Source organism: Polyergus mexicanus, unplaced genomic scaffold (genome assembly GCF_030449975.1).
Source record: "Polyergus mexicanus isolate NDT 795.1 unplaced genomic scaffold, iyPolMexi1.0 SCAF_1, whole genome shotgun sequence".
Lineage (NCBI taxonomy): Eukaryota > Metazoa > Arthropoda > Insecta > Hymenoptera > Formicidae > Polyergus > Polyergus mexicanus.
Genome location: NW_027223321.1, coordinates 13,790,312 through 13,808,062, shown reverse-complemented (window position 1 = coordinate 13,808,062; position 17,751 = coordinate 13,790,312). Strand labels below are relative to the sequence as shown.

General features: G+C 40.4%; 1 protein-coding gene across 2 annotated transcripts in view; it reads right to left on the bottom strand.

Moving 5' to 3' along the window:
• Ptc (protein patched) overlaps window positions 1–13,480 on the bottom strand; it is a 36,938-nt gene extending 23,458 nt beyond the window's left edge. For both annotated transcript variants that reach the window (XM_070301721.1, XM_070301729.1), the window contains exons 1-2: window positions 12,189–13,480; window positions 2,250–2,442 (exon numbers count right to left, since the gene is read on the bottom strand). In XM_070301721.1, coding sequence (XP_070157822.1) covers window positions 2,250–2,442; window positions 12,189–12,389 — 394 coding nt within the window. In that variant the 5' untranslated portion in view covers window positions 12,390–13,480. The remainder of the gene's footprint in view (window positions 1–2,249; window positions 2,443–12,188) is intronic.
• Between the last annotated feature and the right edge of the window lie 4,271 nt (window positions 13,481–17,751).

The following is a 17,751-nucleotide window of genomic DNA, read 5'->3' as shown; positions in this document are numbered from 1 at the left end:
TACATCATATTATGCAATATTAAAGTATAATATAAATTCCTCGACGACCGTAAACGTTAAGCCGCGCAATCGTACAATGGCGCAAAAAAAGAAAAAAAAAAGAGAAAAAAAATATCCAAAGACCAGGATCGAGCCTCGGGCCAAGATCGCAAATCCAACGCGTTCCGCGCCTCCTTTAACGATCCTTATAAATCCTTAACAGCGGCGGGTTTATCGCCGTGATTGCCGACAGCGATCGGGTTGCGACTTTCGTAGTTGCGGGAACCAATCGGGCGCATACCGATCGTTGAACGATCGTCGATCGTGAAAGGTGGAAAGAATTCGCGGTTTTACGCGCGAAACGTGCTTCCGAGAAACGAACCGCGGAAAATTTTTTTTACGTACAAAATCAAAATATCGGGAATCATCAGCCGACAAAAATATTCTCCAATTTATTAATTCCAAAGAAAATACGTTTCAACTATAATACTGATTATTTTACTCTATAATGTTTACTGGCGCAATAATCTTTTTATCTAAAAACTCATCCGTTAAATTCTTAAAGTTTCTCGATTTTTGCGCCGATTAATTTTTCATTATCATGGAAAAAAATAAATACCGGCGAGAAAAACACTCGTCTTGGGTGTGAAGTTTCGCATGGTCGAATGTCACGGAACGTCCTCGAACGACACGATCTAGGAGGTCCGAGATAATATCTTCCCTCCGATCAAAAACCGGGACACGACTTGGCGTTTCTTCGTGCCGAGTCGAGCGCAACGAAAGAATCTCTATATACAGTTACCCATGACATCAACGAGGCAACATCTCTCTCTCTCTCTCTCTCTCTATAGTCCCGACGAACGGAATGTTCCGTCAATTTGTGGCGCGAATCTTCGTTAACGAGAAATTCATCTCAAGTATGAAGAGACACATGTCTAATCTTTCAAAACTAATCGAGGTATATATCCTATCGAACGCGAATTACGTGAAAATTTTTACTTGTAAATAATTTTTTTTCGACGTTATCATTTTATTTATACTTCGCTGCATTAATATAATAATATAATGTTATTAAATAAAATTTGTGCTTTGTCTAAAATAAATATGTGTGTATGTTGTAATTGAAGAAATATTAGAAGCATACATATATATATATATATATATATCAATATTATGTGACATGTAAAATTAAAATAATTTATGTAAAGTATTTAATTTTTTTTCCACAAAAAATAGTAAAACCTATAATAAATAAAATAAAATGGCAGATTTTTCCGACCTGCTTCCCAGTTGCATTAATATATTTTTCTTTATCCGCGTTCACAGGAACATCGCATGATTCTTCGCTAATCTGTAGTTTTATGTAACAACATTAAAACGTGAAAATCCAACATATAAAGAATGTTGATAAGATCTTTGACAGACCTTGATTTTAACATATTTGTGAACGCTATTGCGCCGTTATGCAAATGGAATAGAAGTAAAAACATCCCGAAACGTTCGATTTTTCCTCACGGCCGCCCTCGTTCACGCCGTCATATATAAAGTTAGCAACGGGTGTTCGAATTAACGTTCGGGGCATGGGTAAATATAGAAGGGCCACCCAGCGTGCAACTAATGTAGCGAGTGGTGGGGAAGAGATTCCGCTCAAGTCGTTTCCCTCTTTTTGCCAGCGCAACGAGCGTATCCTCCTTTTCTTTTTTTCCTCCCTTTCCTCCCCGCGGACGATTTATCCTCCCTATCTTTCTTGCTTCTGCTCGACCGTTTTCCACGCTGCGCGCCGTGAAAATTTACGATCGCGCTTCTGGCAAATGAAGGGGCAAAGTCAAGCTCCCCATTCGGAAATAATCGATCCGATGCTCTCCGATTTTCTCACATTCATTCGTTCTCTTCTGTCGTCAGATTTTCTTTACGCATTTCCGACAAGTTTCATACAACGAATTCTTTAATATTTTCATTTCTCACAATTCAAAGAAATATACATTAAAAATAGAATTAAACATTAATATTGTGATTTTCATTACAAAATAACATTTATAAAATACGCATATAAACCCGATATAAAAAGTGTTTCTTACTTCTTCGTTATATATATATATTTTTTATCGCTGTGATTTTAATCTCTCTATATATTTCATACATTTTCACGACCGAAAGTAACACGGATATGGAGTTGTTATTGTATCGTTACATTGTAAGGATCGTTAAAGAGCGAAGCGATGCGACCTTGAAGGATGAGAATAAAGTACGCGCGCACAATGGTCACTTACCCTGCACCCACAGCTGATCGACCTTACTATTGACTTGCACGGATTTCAGGGCGACGCAGAACGTGGCCAGAGCGAGGATGGCCACGAAGAGAACTTTCCCGGCATGCCTCTGCAGGAAGTAACCCAGCTGACTTAGCTGATCCTGTAGTCGCGCCCTAACCCACACCGCTGACCTCTGACCTTCCGCCTTTCCCTGAAACAGAGAAAATTTTGAAAACTCGTCATGTTGTTGCATATAGAAAAATTGTTATGTATTTTTTATTTTTACCTAAAAATCATCACGCTCTCGTGGATTATATATCAATTAAATACTTGTTCGATCTGATCGATGGATTTTCAATGATATTGTATGTATGAGAAGCAAGAAATTCACATGATCTCTCTCTTCTGGTATCGATATACATATGGTTTTAGCGACCAATCGGAAGCTTTAAGTCTAAATTGAAAATGGTGATCCAAGCTTTTAGAGTAAGAGATTACTGCTTAAATAAAATTTTAAAAAAGAAAAGAATATATATACATATATATATATATATATATATATATATATATATATATATAGAGAGAGAGAGAGAGAGAGAGAGAGAGAGAGAAAGAGAGAGAGAAAAGATATAAAGAGAGAAGCGATCGAATAAGAAGCTGGGATCTTACAGAGGGATGAGAAGGGAAGAAGGGAAAGCCACGTTTGCAACATTGCGAATGGCAACGTTGCCACACTACCTGGTGGCCGCTCTGACAATGTGTACCACGGACCACCCGCAACAATACCTATCTTTCGAGGAAGGAGGAGGGAGAGATGTCTAATCCAAAAAGAAAAGAAAAGAGAGAAATCAATCGTGTGTGGAATGAGCTTCGCTAGTTCTTCCTCATCTCCTCTCTCTTTCGTTTGGTAAATAAATAGACAAGCACTATTCTATGATAAATAATTGTAAACAGGACTCATTATATCATATATATATATATTATAATAAATTTTGGCCGAGTTTTTTTACCGTAATTCGTATTTATTTTTTACAAGTGAAATAATAATAAAAAAAAAATCTAATTGCGCGCGCTCTTCGTCAGTTCAAATATAAAAAATCGCCTTTATACCCGTCACATCTGTTCAACGCCGCCTTTTACACACCGCGCGAGGTACAGTTATCTTTCAAGAGAGGGGCAATATACGCGCGCGCTTACAACGGCTGACAGATGAAAATATGGATTACGCGGGGCCACGTATCTCGGGGCGGTAGCTGCGTCGAGTATCGGATAGCAAGGTTTTCCAGCCAATTAACTTTCGTGGCGCGGGCCTACGGCTGCACGGACCCCGGGGGTAATTCTAGACGCGCGGACAATCCACGTCCGCCACATGGTGCGCCGCGAAGGGGCCCGCTAACACGCGGCAGGGCCCACCGCGCTACGCGCGCTCCGGCGTTGTGTTTCCGCGTGACTTTTGCCGTCTAAGCTTTCCTCGGAAACACGCATATGATTATGAGACCGGTGTAACTCCTGGTATGTATACTTAATATCGCGCTATTTCAGAATCATACCAAAACACGCAGCATATTTTTCGATATTTAATAAAATAAGATACGATCTGTTAAAAATATTATCTATATTTTTTATATATATATTCTTTTCATTATAAAAAAATGGTACACTGTATATATATGTATATTAAGTGAAAAAATAGTTTCAAAGTTTCTTTAAAAATCATTAGCAGGAAAAATTTAGTCATGAATAGGAAAAAAAAAATTCAAGATAATATATATATATACAATAAAATTTGAAAGATTATTTTTAATATATATACAATAAAATTTCAATGATTATTTTTATGCATCCAGGAATTATTAAAAAAATGAAGGAAAATATTTAACATTCCTCTATATAATTGTGTCCTTATTATTCCTTTGCAATTAATATTGAGAAGCGAAAATTTAAAATTTTATTTTAAAGCTTACATTATATTCGAGACTTAGCTAAATAAAGACGTAAATCAATATATAAGCAATGACCAATCGTAATATTGTCGCGAAAGGCGAGATCGACTCTGAAAATTCATTCGCGAATCTGCCAATGATGGTCGCGAAGTTGTGAGACACCCTGTATACTACCGAGAGAGCGCACACCGGTATTTTCACCGACCGTTTTGAGAAAGAAACCGAAAGGACGAAGAAGAAGAAGAAGAAGAAGTAAAAGGAAGTCGAGACGCCACGAGTCGCTCTCGAGACGTCTATATAACGTCCTCATACACACACGCGGCAGTACACGAGAGAGGGAAACGAGGTAGGAGGAGGAGGAGGAGGAGGAGGAGGGGGACAAAGACGGTTCCCCCCTTTTTCCCGTAAGTGGTCTCTCTCACCGCGGGCCTTATGGGGTTTCTGCCGGCGGTTGGACAGTATCTACATATTACAAGCTCGCGGCGCGGAGACCACCGTCGTTGACATAAGATCCTGTTATGCTGTCTGCTATCTCTCGACGCAGCTCGTGTCGCGCCATAAAAAACATTAAAAGTACAAGTAACATAAATTCGTTAAGCGCGGCGGCGGCGGCGGCGGCGGCGGCGGCGGCGGCGGCGGCAATCGCCTCGCTTCTCTCGCGACCCGTCTTCTCTCTCGCAAGTGTTCCTCCTCGAGAAAGAGACGAGTCCGATCGACCACTCGAACACTCTCATCCTCCTCTCTTTGTCGGACCTTCCCGCGTCTCTATTTTCCTTGTGATACCCTTTTACACCTTAAATCGTCCGCCAATTATACCAATATACTAATATAATACAAACATATGTGACAAAAAAATATAATAGTAATACTTTCTACACTCTTTTAATTGCTAATATTTTTTTTTCTTATACATTTTTTATAAAAATATCAATTTTTTATTTTAATTGAAAGAGAAAAGAATCTTACATGACGTCTTACTGACAATGAGAGAGAAAATTAACATATTTTGCGAAGCAGATTTCAGGGTTTTTTTTTTTTTTTTTTTTTTGTCACACCGTGTGAATTCCAGGATACTCGGTATGCGCGTGCACGTAACTCACGCGGTACGCTACGCACGCGGCTCAACCGGATAAACGAAGAGATTCTTGTGGTAGGTACGGTACGAAAGTGTCGTAACAAAAAACTCGATCCGGCCCGGCGCTCTAATCAACCGAGGAATTTCACGGCGATGTCTATCCGAAAGGGAAATCCAAAGGTTGAACTTGGTAAAGAGCCTTCGAGACTAATTAATAATCGCGAATATTCCCTCTAAGCTTATACTTCTATTCTCGTTTGTGACTTCTACACCTTTACGATCATTTTTAGAATCTCGATATAATTAATAGTTTTCTCCCCGCAAACCTATAAGATACTTGATAAATTATTTGCAAAAATTTCTAACAACTAATTGTAAGTATAAAAAATAAAGAGTAAACACGAGATTTCAACCTCGTATTTTCATTATATGAAAATTGATAATAATCTTTTTAGGTCAGGATTGATCTGATAAAAGTTTTAAAAAAGTTTCCAAATTTCCGAGGGGGAAAATTCTGACGAAAGAGAGAGTTTGAAAAAAATCCCACCTGGAGAAACAGTCTCCTCAATTTGTGAGATGAAGTTGTAACTCTAAAAAGAAGCGGTCTACGCTTCGGAAGAAAGATCGTGACTTCTGAATGATCTTGCAACAAAACTGACAGCATTGAGAACTCTATTTGAAATTTTAGGATGCCATGGATATATATATATATATGTACGCACGCACACACGTGTACACAATGCGTATGTACAATATATAACGGGAGTCGCAGATACAGTGGACAAGCACGACGGACGGAAGATGAAAGGCGCCCGAATGACGCCGGGTCGTGTGGGCGTACATCCTTCAGCAAGGATGAAAGGGAAGGGCCGACTCTTACAGATGCATCGGTGCCCGACGTACTCCTCATCGATTGTCCTTTGCGGATCGGCAAAATCGATGAAATTTAAGGAAAAGCGTGACGGTCGGTGTCTTTGGGATTTTTTTTTTTCACGCTTTAAGAACGCGTGAAAGCTTCCCGTCGTTTTACAAAAATTGAAACCCGCGGGAAAGCTCATAAAATCGATTATTCCACGTATCCGTATTTGGATCTGATCTCAGGTAATAAAACTTAACGACTCAATTTTCCTTACCTTTCCTCGCCTTTTCCTTAATAAAAAAAAAAAAAAAAAAAGTTTCTATCAGGACAGAATCGTCTTGAATCATCCTATTGCGTAAGATAAAAAAAAAATGGATCTGTAAATATATAAATAAAATAGAGAAATTTGTAGCTCTCCTCGTTTATATATAAATAGATTTAAAATATATACTTTTGCATGTGTGTTGTATGTGTACGATACGTTTTTACGCAAAAAAAGAAGAAAGTCCGACCGCGTTCTCTCCGGCCGTGCAAGGCGGAGAGAGATGAACTTCTAGGAAAAATAGAATTAAACTCTGTTCGTCTCATCTTCCTTTTCCGAGGAAAGGGAGGCTTCGCCTGTCCCAGTTTCGTGTGAGTCACATTGTATACAGAGTATCTCAGAAATAGACACGCATATCCCCTCTCAGCGATATATAAATTATACGATGAATTTGGGGGATCTGTTTTCTTTGAGACAAAAATTTAAAGGGAATGTCATTACTTTTTGTTTTACGAATCGGACAAAAATAGAGAAATTTTGCATTTTATTATTATTATATACACGTATCTGTGTATAATTTATTACAAATTTACATGAATTATTCTCATAAAATATATTTCATACAGATAAAAATAAACCTCCAACTAATAATAACGCCTATTAATCTAGCGTTGCCGAATTATTAATAACGTGTAATAAAAAATTAATTTTGATTTCCCGAAATCTTCTCATTGTCAACTGATACATTTTTTATATTTCTTTTTTTATTTTTATAATCAATTTAAAAAAGAAATTAATTTATATACATGTAATTTTTTTCCTTTAATTTCTCTTTTAGCGATCGTGACACGGGGAACAATCGGTGATTCTGGGACACCTTGTACGTGGACAAATTCCCATGGGTCGCCTTTAAGGCGGTGCGCGCGCCGCACGTCTCCACCATCTCGTAGGTATTATTAGTGCTGGAAGTTTCTCTCTCATACACGTATATAGTGTCGGCGCCCTTTAATCTCACACACGTACGTTCGCAAGCGCAGGCGCGCGAGCGTGCGTGAATGCCCGGTATTGCGGGCCGCGCCGACGATGGTCGCTTTCAAAGCTGCCAGAAAATTAAGACACATATTACGGAATAGTGCGCCCGTACGCTATTTCGTGCCGCTGGAATTCAACGTTTATCTTCGATCGTGATCTTTACGGGGCTATCATCTCTTGGATGAATCAGTTAGCGATAGAATCTTCCTACGGAAGCATCGCTAGAGTCATCGAGTATCCAAATCCTATTAAGTCATTAATGACTTAATAACCCCACTATATATGTCTCCGTTGGAGTTTTATTACGAATTCTATTTTACAAATAAAAAAGTTTATTTTTTTAATAATTGAGAAACAGAGAGAGAGAGAGAGAGAGAGAGAGAGAGAGAGAATTCAAAAATAAATGTTAGTTAAAAATAAATTTTTCTATTTCAGGGATCCGATAATTTTCTACTAGTATCAATCGAATGTATTTATAATGTTTTTAGGAATTTATATTTATAGTTAAAATAATTTTCTGATAATAATTTTGTAAGCGTAAACATCGCTCTGGAGAATCTCGTAATATGCTTTTTCAGAAGCCGAAATCAATAACTTCGTGGAAAATAAAAATAAAAGATTTAATTAGACAAATATTTTTCATACTACAGCCTAATAATACTTGTAACCGTAACAACGACGTCCTTTCTACGTACGCGCGCATACCTAAATGTCTGCGAACGCGAGATGGTGCAGCAGGTCGAGGCCGGTACACGTGACTGAATCGTCTCTGGTGAACATAAACAAATTGGAGTAAATGAACTCTGGCGTGCGTGCGTGCGCGCGTGCGCGCGCGCGCGTATGTGTGACGTGACGATGATAACGGATCCGCGTATTCTGTAAACATTTGGGGGGGAGGTGGCAGGAAAATACGCATACACATGAGACGCAAGGCCAAGGTTGATCCGGCTCGATCGAGTTGCACATTGTCAATGAGAATAAATCAATTTCGATCAGCGCGTTTGCGAATCGTTCCTTTAAAAGCGAAACTGCACTGTCGCATCTTCCCGAATCAATGATCGACATCCGCTATGCGGAAAAGTGTTCTCGTATCGTGGAAAATAAAAAATAATAATTTGGATATTTTAAATATCAATCGTACACTCATCAATCACTTTTCTAAATTCGCGAATAAATAATATTTTTGCACAGATATAGCAGAAAAATTTCTTAAATAATTTTTGTGCCTGATACATCGGAGATAAATTTTTAAGAATAATATGAAGAATTAAAAAGATTATTGTTAAAAGATACAATCTAAGAAAATAGAAACGATAAAACGTTTTCGATAAATTCGTCGAATTTACCTTTTCGTTTTCGTATTAAAATATTCTATCATATTATGAAATGTTCGCACAGAAAAGTGTCTCATCGAGCAAATTGCTCTAAATTAAGTCGACTCACAGAAGATCAAGGTACACGATCAAGAGATATAAAAGTAGAGTGATAGTATTATTTTCAAAGAAACATATATATCACACTTTCATACACACACACACATGTGCATGTATCCTCCGATATTCCCCGACGAAACTAATTCATCACGTTCCATTATCATCCTGCACATAAATCCTCGCGAGAGAGTCGGTCTCCCTTCTTTGTGGAGGGAGAAAAAAAAGACAGTGAGAGAAGGGAAACAGACCCCCGTATGCATACGTCTCCACGCATGCACTCACGCGCGCACACGCACGTTCGCCTTGTGGAGGCCGGGGCCACTGACTCACTGACTCATTCCGCGTAAAGGCGAAGCACGAAGAGGCTCGTTCTCTTCTTCGGCCGAGAGCCGCCTCGTCGAGAAGAAAAGTGGAGCATCGACCTCGAATTTTAATCTCTCTGAGTCGCTCATCCCGACTGTCATCGCTTCTCTGCCCCACTGGTGATCGCGCTCTCGATTGTGCAATCGCGCGCGAAGAATCACCGAAAATCCTTTCGCTCTATCGCGGATCATACGATAAAGTTGAAAAGGTGCGTACATCATCAGTTGAGAGTTCGACTCGACTTTTCGACAAAAATAAATCGTCGGATAAATTTTCAGTGTATAAAAAGGCCAAGATTTTAATTTAAAAATTAATCTTAATCGCTACTTATCTGAATAAAATACTATTTAATTAATATATTTCCATCTCTAATCAAGATTCCCTAAGCCTTGGATATTAACAATCGTTTACGAGATTTTTTACATCTCTTAATGTAAAAAAGAAAAATTTATTACGTGCGTGAATATGCCATAAATATTGTTTAAAAATCACTAAATAAATGTGGCGCGTATTTTAATAATTTTATAATAAAATATTATTGCCATTCGATAATGGCAAAGCTGCTTTTAATGAAGACATAACTGATTTCAACGGAACGACCCGGTACATCCGCGATGTAGAAATCGCTCGTGCGGCCACCCAGCGCGATTATCGCGAGCAAAAAGTTCGCGAGGCCTCGCTACTCCGCTTCGCCTCTTATTATAGGCGCGCGTTTCTCGGACCATCGGCCGGGATACGTCGAACGCAATTGAAAATAGCATCAACGGGGATTTAAAGTAGCGTAATCGAAATTAAAGATGACGGATATTAAATTAAAAGATGTATTTTTTTTGCACAAAAACAAGCTTGAATATGTAAGACTTTAGCGGATTAAAGGAAAGTAGGAAAATATATCTGCAAATGAATTACACGTGCGTTAAAGAACGTTCACGTGCCACGCACATTTTCATTCGGCTGAGGATTTCCCCGATCTCACCGCGAGTGACAAGTACCACGAGATCCTCTCGATTATCGAAGGGATACGCTAGGGATGGCTCTGACGTGCCATCCCTAGCGTAGACAGGAAGTCGATCCTTCGATTTGGATCTACGACGAACCGTATCTCGGGGCCACGTGGCTAGTGAAAACTCACAGCTAGTCAGCGCGTAATTCCACAGAAGCTGGTGTATTTGTTGGTATGCGTATATGTGTCGAATTATTAATGCGTAACGTAGCGCGAGCTTCCCCCAACTTCGCGCCCGTAAGGATATTTCAGAAATCGGTGTGATTGTCATCATCGCGATCAATGACATTACTTGAAAAGCTCGGGAATTTTTATTGTTTCGAGAACGAGGGGGTATTTCCAATACGAGACAGTTTTTAATATATAACGAGAATTTTTCTCCCTCTCTCTCTCTCACATCAATTTTATTGCCAATTTTAACTGCCTCTTTATTTTTTCAGATAAAAATAAAATTCCACATTCCCCCCCTCCCCCACACAAAATCATATATTTTCGCGATTGTACCAGAAATAACGGATCGCCCTGTAGTTTCCCGCGATAAAATTAAATGATTCAAGATCGAGGTGCGATGGGAAGGAGAGCGAGCGGTCTCGAGAAGCGTACGATTTTGCCGCAGCAGCGCAACCAGATTGCGACGGCGTCATCGGTGATACCGCTTTTCGAGAGGCCCTTCGCCGACGATAAGGGGTCGGGAGCGCTAACCGCCGCGTTAAAACCCATTTCTCGATCGTCAAAGTGCGCCTCGTTAATCGGCGATCGGAGATAACGCGACGCGCCGCCGGTAGGAGGAAGTAACGGCGCCCGTTATCGGCGAACGGCCAATGTAATTTGCATCGAATTCATGCGCTTATCTCTATCCGTGGAGAACCCTGAATCCCCCGTTTATATGCGCGTGTGCGACGCGCTATTATCTATCTACATCTAGTTGTGTGCCGGGGTAAAAGAATAGACCTCACGGAACGAGCCTCGTTCCACGGACGCGGCGAACCGCTAAATTATAGCTAACCGTCTTAATTAGTCGTCCGGGCGTCTACACGGAAGAACGTAACATTAACGTGGTATTTCGTAACGTAAATAACGTTGAGGATAATTTTATACACGATGTAGAACCTTTTTTCCACGCCACATGTGGCGGGGATCAAGCTTATTGTATATTGTCTCTCTTTTTTTTTTCCTAACTTTCAAATGAGATAACAAAGAGAAATTTTTTTTATATAACGCAATTCGCACGCGCGTTAATTGCAAAGAATTTCAAACAATTCGATTTAAATTTTATTCTTCCATGAAATTTTTTCAAATACTAACGACGATTGGACAATTGATTCGTATTGTTAGATCTGTTTGGCGCTCGCAATCTACAGATTATGATGTATCGTACATACTTAAAATTGAAAAGATTTCAAACAGATAATTTATCATATTCATACATACTAATTATTATGCGACGAATGTCGTACGCGTGAGAAAAGATATATGTAGGTTCGGTTTCACAAACACACAATCTGTTTGTGGCTATGTTTATATAATCCCTTTTATGCCAGCTTCTCTTTAACCACGAAAGGACACCGACCATCACACTTAAATACGATTGAAAAGAATCTTCAAACGTCAAAATTTAAAAACATCGGAAACTTAAAAGTACTTTTCGCTCCATTTTTTTTTTTTTTTTTTTTTTACTGTCGTGTATAATTTTCTTCTTTTGTATATATATTTTTTATTTTTCCAACTTATACAATTGTTTAGTACACAGCTATAATTGGTTTCATCTTTCGACAGATCTTAATGCTAAAAAATTTTATAGTAAGCTATAACAGTAAACTTTATTATATATATAGTTAATAATTTAATTAAAAATTCCGAAAAGAGAAATTAAAGAAGAAATTAATTTATTATCAAAAAATTATATATTTCGCTTTTTTCGAAAAAGTGATACGAAAGACTAATGGATCGAGGAGGAATTCTAAAGAGAAACGACGCGAATGCCTACCTTTTCGAGTTGATCCAACGCTATCGCGGCATCCGTCCAGCTGGGCCTGACGTAGAGATCCGACTCATGCCGGATCTTGGCGCTTTCCGCCGCCTTGGCGTCCTTCTCATCCTCCGCGCCACCATTCTGCCGCGAGCCCTGCGATCCAGAAGGGCGTTCCGCTAGGATCCCTGTGGATATGGGGCCGGACACGGAAACCATGATCTGTCATGCATTCGCCCGCACGCCACGCGCGGTTACGATTTTACGAACTCGTTCACCTTCGCTCTCTTCTTCTCTCTCTCTCTCTCTCTCTCTCTCTCTCTATCCGTCTGTTCTGTCTGCCTCGCTCTCACCGATCGACCGACCGATCGAACGACCGATCTTCAATTTCTCATCGATCTCTCGTTACGGATCTCGTTGTGCGGCTTGCTAAAGATCTCCTCTGACAACCCTCGAGGGTAATAAATAACTTCGCGTTGACGTTTTAATATCGGTTCTTTTTTTTTTTTAAGGGGGAACTCGAACGATCTGCTTCCAGATCGAGACGCGGTGTTCTTTTCGGAGCTGTCTTTCTTTCTCTCTCTCTCTCTCTTTCTCTTTTCGATCTCGACGCGTCGCGAATTCGAGCGTGGGATCGAAACGACCCGCGGGACGCGCTCACCCTCGCACTCACTGATCGGAGAAATCGTAACACCTTTCGGGAGCACTTGTTCACCAACACTGTCCGCGGGTTCGTACAATAACCACGTGACCCCGCGCCTCGCTCGAAATTCGCGCACGAGGATAGCGTGCCGCGATGCGCATGCGCGCGCGTCCTACCGATATATGTATCGTACTGCGCCGACGAGATCGGTTTTTAGGTTACCCGCGATAAACACTCGTCTCTCTCTCTCTCACCCCCTCTTTCCTTCTCTTGCTCGCTCGCTCGCTCTCACTGACGGAGTCGAGAACGCGCCAGTGCGAAAAGAACGTATCTCGCGACGGTATTTATTTTTTTCCCGCGTACGGATCGTCACGTGTCGTAATCCGCCGGATAGCCGCGGGGCCCGTCACGGGCCCGGCTCGTTGTCACACTGTCACAACACCGAACGTTATCGTCGTCGTCGTTGTGGTCGTTGCCGCCGTCGTCGCTGTTCGAACGCGTTCGCGGAGTGCGACGGGCCCTCTGCGCGGGCCCCTGGTGCGTCCTAGCGATGCGTATTCGTGCGTAATGGTGCGACGACGGGCGCCGGCGTCCACACGACCGCCACTTAGAGCAGTCTAAGTCGGTACTAAGCGAAACGCGCTGCCACATTTCTTTCCTGGCCTGCCTGCCGCGCCGGCCATAGTTGACGGCCTCCCCTCCCCTTCCCCAGAACAGCGCTCGATCGGTCTGCGCAAACATTCAGGCTCGTACGCGGTCCACGGACCCCGCACGTTCGATATATCAAGATTTTTAACGATAGATTTATTACCTGTATTCGCGCGTTTCGCCAAGCGTTAAAATTATCTTTAATCACGTAATATATTAAGAGATTTATCGATTTACATGACGCCGATTATATTCGATCGATCGATCGAGGATCGGAAAAGGTCTTTTACGTCGGCGGTCCGCGCACCGATCGATACGTTACTGCGCGCGGAGATGACGTAGAGGCCGAGCGGAGCCGAGATGGACCGAAGTGTCGGAGACTCGGAGACGATTGGCGGAGGCGTTTGGCGTTCCCCGTTGCTAGGATACCCAGCGACTAACGCGAGGGGAGCCGGACTCTAGACCACACACGCGTTCCCATTTTTCCTCCGAGCAAAAACATTAGCCGCACACACCGAAACGCGCGACGTACGCACACACGCACGTACGCACGCATACACATGACGATACAGCTGCGCTACGCGCGAATCGACAGCGGTGTCTAGACGAATGAAATTTTTGAATTTTTTTTTTGAAAATATCATCTAAATAGGATATACAAATATAATACAATATCCATACGTATATATACACGCATATTCGCATAATTGCCGATTGACAGATCGCGATACAAAATCTCGCGAATAGCAATATTTTAATAAGCCGAAACGATTTTCACGACGGATTTTCTTATGTCGGAAAATCAATATTCTTTGAATATATTCTTTAATTATCTCGATATACGGAATAATGCCCAGGCATTTCGTAAACAAGAAATCAATTTAAAATTTGAAAGAAAAATCTAAGAGAGCCGCGCGCCAAATCTTTCTCGCTTCGCGTAATTTCTAATTTTATCGTAACGGGAAAGGCGAGTACAAACGAAATGATTTTAAAATAATATTTCACTTAGTTTGACGTCTGGTCCCGATTTACATACAGCAGCTACGAGAATACGTAGAAACAGAACTAAACAAATTTTTCACCCATTCACGGGCACGTAAATTATGCGACATTATGTCATACCTGGAAGCACGGAGATGATGAAGAATACAGTAAGAATACAGAGGTTCGACGGAAGAATGTTAATACGAATAATTGCAGATCGATAAAGAATTTTTTTCATCGATATATCCTATTGGTACGAATTTTCCGAAACAAATTATTACCATGATCCGTAAACTTATTTACACTGTAAGGATAAATATGCGCGGTGCCCCTATTTTCTTTCGTGCTTGTTTGTTTACGTGCATGTTGATTCGAAGAAAAGATGAGATTACCAGGGTGCCGCCGAAGATTCGTAATATTTGTATTCATAATACAATATAACGCCCATATTCGGACACGGCTTAATAAATCGCGCAATAAATTGCGACATACAAATGGACACGAGGAGAAGACGAGAAACAAAAATATATTGAATTTGTTTATTTGCGAATTGTTTATAATGCGAAAAAAGAGAGAAACTTTTTCTCATGCTCATCTTTATCATCGCGATATATTTTCCTCTCAATCCATTTCGTCTCTTGTACATACATTGTCAAACTATAACTGTATGGTAAATCACTTAGGACCGCAACAAACGAGTTAAACTGTCTTTTCAACAGAACGTTGCATTGGGGACACATTTGCTGTCGGCATTTTTCCTATCGGCGATGCAACATCTAAATGCGTGGGAGTGAAGGCCGGCCGTTTCCGGGGGGGGAGGGCGGGGGGAGGGGGGGGCGCCGCGGAGGCGCGTTACTTGGCACGATTTTAACGTATTAAACGTCATAATATCCGCGTAAACGACTTCGTCACACCGCTCCACACTCGCGCCTACATACGAATGTGATGCGTGTGCAATTAAAAAAAAAAAATCCCCCGCCCCCCTCTCCCCCGATATTACGAGACATTATTTTGAAATAACACCTATCGACAACCTCGATTGTAACTTCAAATCTGCAGCTTTTCAAGAGATTTTTATTTGTACAAGTTTGTACAAATATTTGTTATATAATTTTATTGTTTGTATAATAGCTTTTCTATGAGAAAGGCCACTTTTCCCATTTTTCTATCATTCTATCTAAAATTACGATAGAAACAAAATATTATACGTAGATATTGACTGATAGATCTGAAGAAAAAGAATTTTTTTATATTCCTTTCATATTCCGCCATATAATAAATGTTTGTATAAATATTATTTATACAATAAATATTTTTATTTTGATTAAAAAATGATTTCGCGTATACGCGAATGTTAATATCCTTCGATATCGAGGGATTTTATTCAAGCCGTTTGTTTCTGATTAAAAAAAAAAAAAAAAAGAAGAAGAAAGAATACTAGACGCTCTCTTCATTTGCTCGATAAGAAGAAGGAAAGGAGGAGGATGAAGAAAAAGAACGGAGGGGAAAGAAAGGCGGATCTTCGCGTATTGATGCCCTCTTTGACGAGCGCACCCCGCGGTCGCCTCGCCGATCGGCGATAAGGCGAACGCGCGCGCGCCGAGGAACCGTTAATAATTTTTACGACACTCTTAACTCGCCACCCGGTATTAAGCGGTCGTCCGTAGGAGACGGGACTTTGATCTTCGCCGACGCCGGTGTATCGGCTTAATGAGTGCGGGAGCGAGATAGCGGCCGCTGCCGAATCAGGGAGCGAGAGAGCGCGCTCGCCTGTGGAACCGCCTGTGGTTTCTCGTCCATTCACGGATGCATGTCGCGTCGCATGATTCCAGGCGCATCCTCGAAGAGAAAAATAGCGCGAGAATACGTAATCTTACAATCGATAAGTCCGGACGAGATTGTCCGGCGAGAATTTGAGTAGGAGTCGAAATCTCGCTGTTGCAATCCCAACTTCGAGGGTGCTACGAACGATATACTTTAAATATTTAGCACCAGCTTAAACACTTTCACTTAAAATCTCACGATTTGTATGCGTTTCGAGAGTCAAGATATATTATTTACGCGATCGCACAAGCGCAGCGCGGTCAATACGAGTATAACAAGATTAAACGTCGCTTTTAATTATACCGTTTAATTCGACCGTACTTTCAAATTCCTTCTAATCTAAATGACTCAATAATTAAGATTACATCGAGTACTTTATTTTAATCTCGATATTGTATGCGTAATATAATCGACTTTTGTTATGTAGAAAAATTCCCAGCACCAATAAAAAATACATAATTTACCAATTGGAATTATTTGAAAATATACTAATATTTTTAAGATCGTTATCAGTAATCTTTTGTTATTTAGCTTAATATTTTATTGAGATTTAATAGATTCGAAAAAAGGAGAGATATGTTAGTATACGTACATGTATGTTTTTTTTTCTTTTTTTTTTTCCCCTAGACTTCAATTAAAACTATCCAGTTTGATCTTTAGACTTATCGACGTATTATCTCTCTATTGGATAGAAATAAAGAAGAAAGAGGAAGAAGAGAGAAAGAGGCGGAGAACGAGCGAGAAAGAGACGAAGAAGGAAAGAGTTGGAGAGGAAGATATCCGACTTACTAATTGCAGCGACGTCGGTGGTCCGAAGGCACACCGCGGGCCATAATGAAAAGCAATATGGTCAGGATACATGGTACGGATCCGCTTGGTCTCATCTCGGTGACTATCCCGAATTAAAATCGTAAATTCAGCTCGAAGGATTTGTAGCGGCGCCGTCGCCGGTTCGGCTTTAAACTGCGACGCGCGTCGTGATCAAAACTCTGGAAAATAATTATAATTTTTTAAAGCAACGCTAGAAAAAGGAAACGAAACGTATGTGTACCTGAAATAGGTATATAAGAAGAATATATGATCCGTTTATTTCGACACAAGAATGTGTATATAAGTCCGTATCTTTAAAGTATTTTAAAATTTAATTTAATCTTTTACGCGCACAGATGAATTCTGATCCTGTTGAATATACGACAAAGTTAAGAGAAATATTTCTTGCTATAATAAATGTAATCCTTCAGTGACAAAATGCGATAAATATTGTAATAATCCACAAAACGCAATTGATTAAAGTAACGCTGTTATCAGTGATCGAGTCTCGGAATAATACGATGTAATGGAGATGATTAGAATCCATGACGACCAACGTTTCACGGATGGAAGACCTTCTACGGATAGATAGATTGAGACTTCAAGGGCACTCCGTAGGATACCGAGTTACGATTCGTTCGATTTCGGGGGCTGTTAAACGGTCGTAAAGAC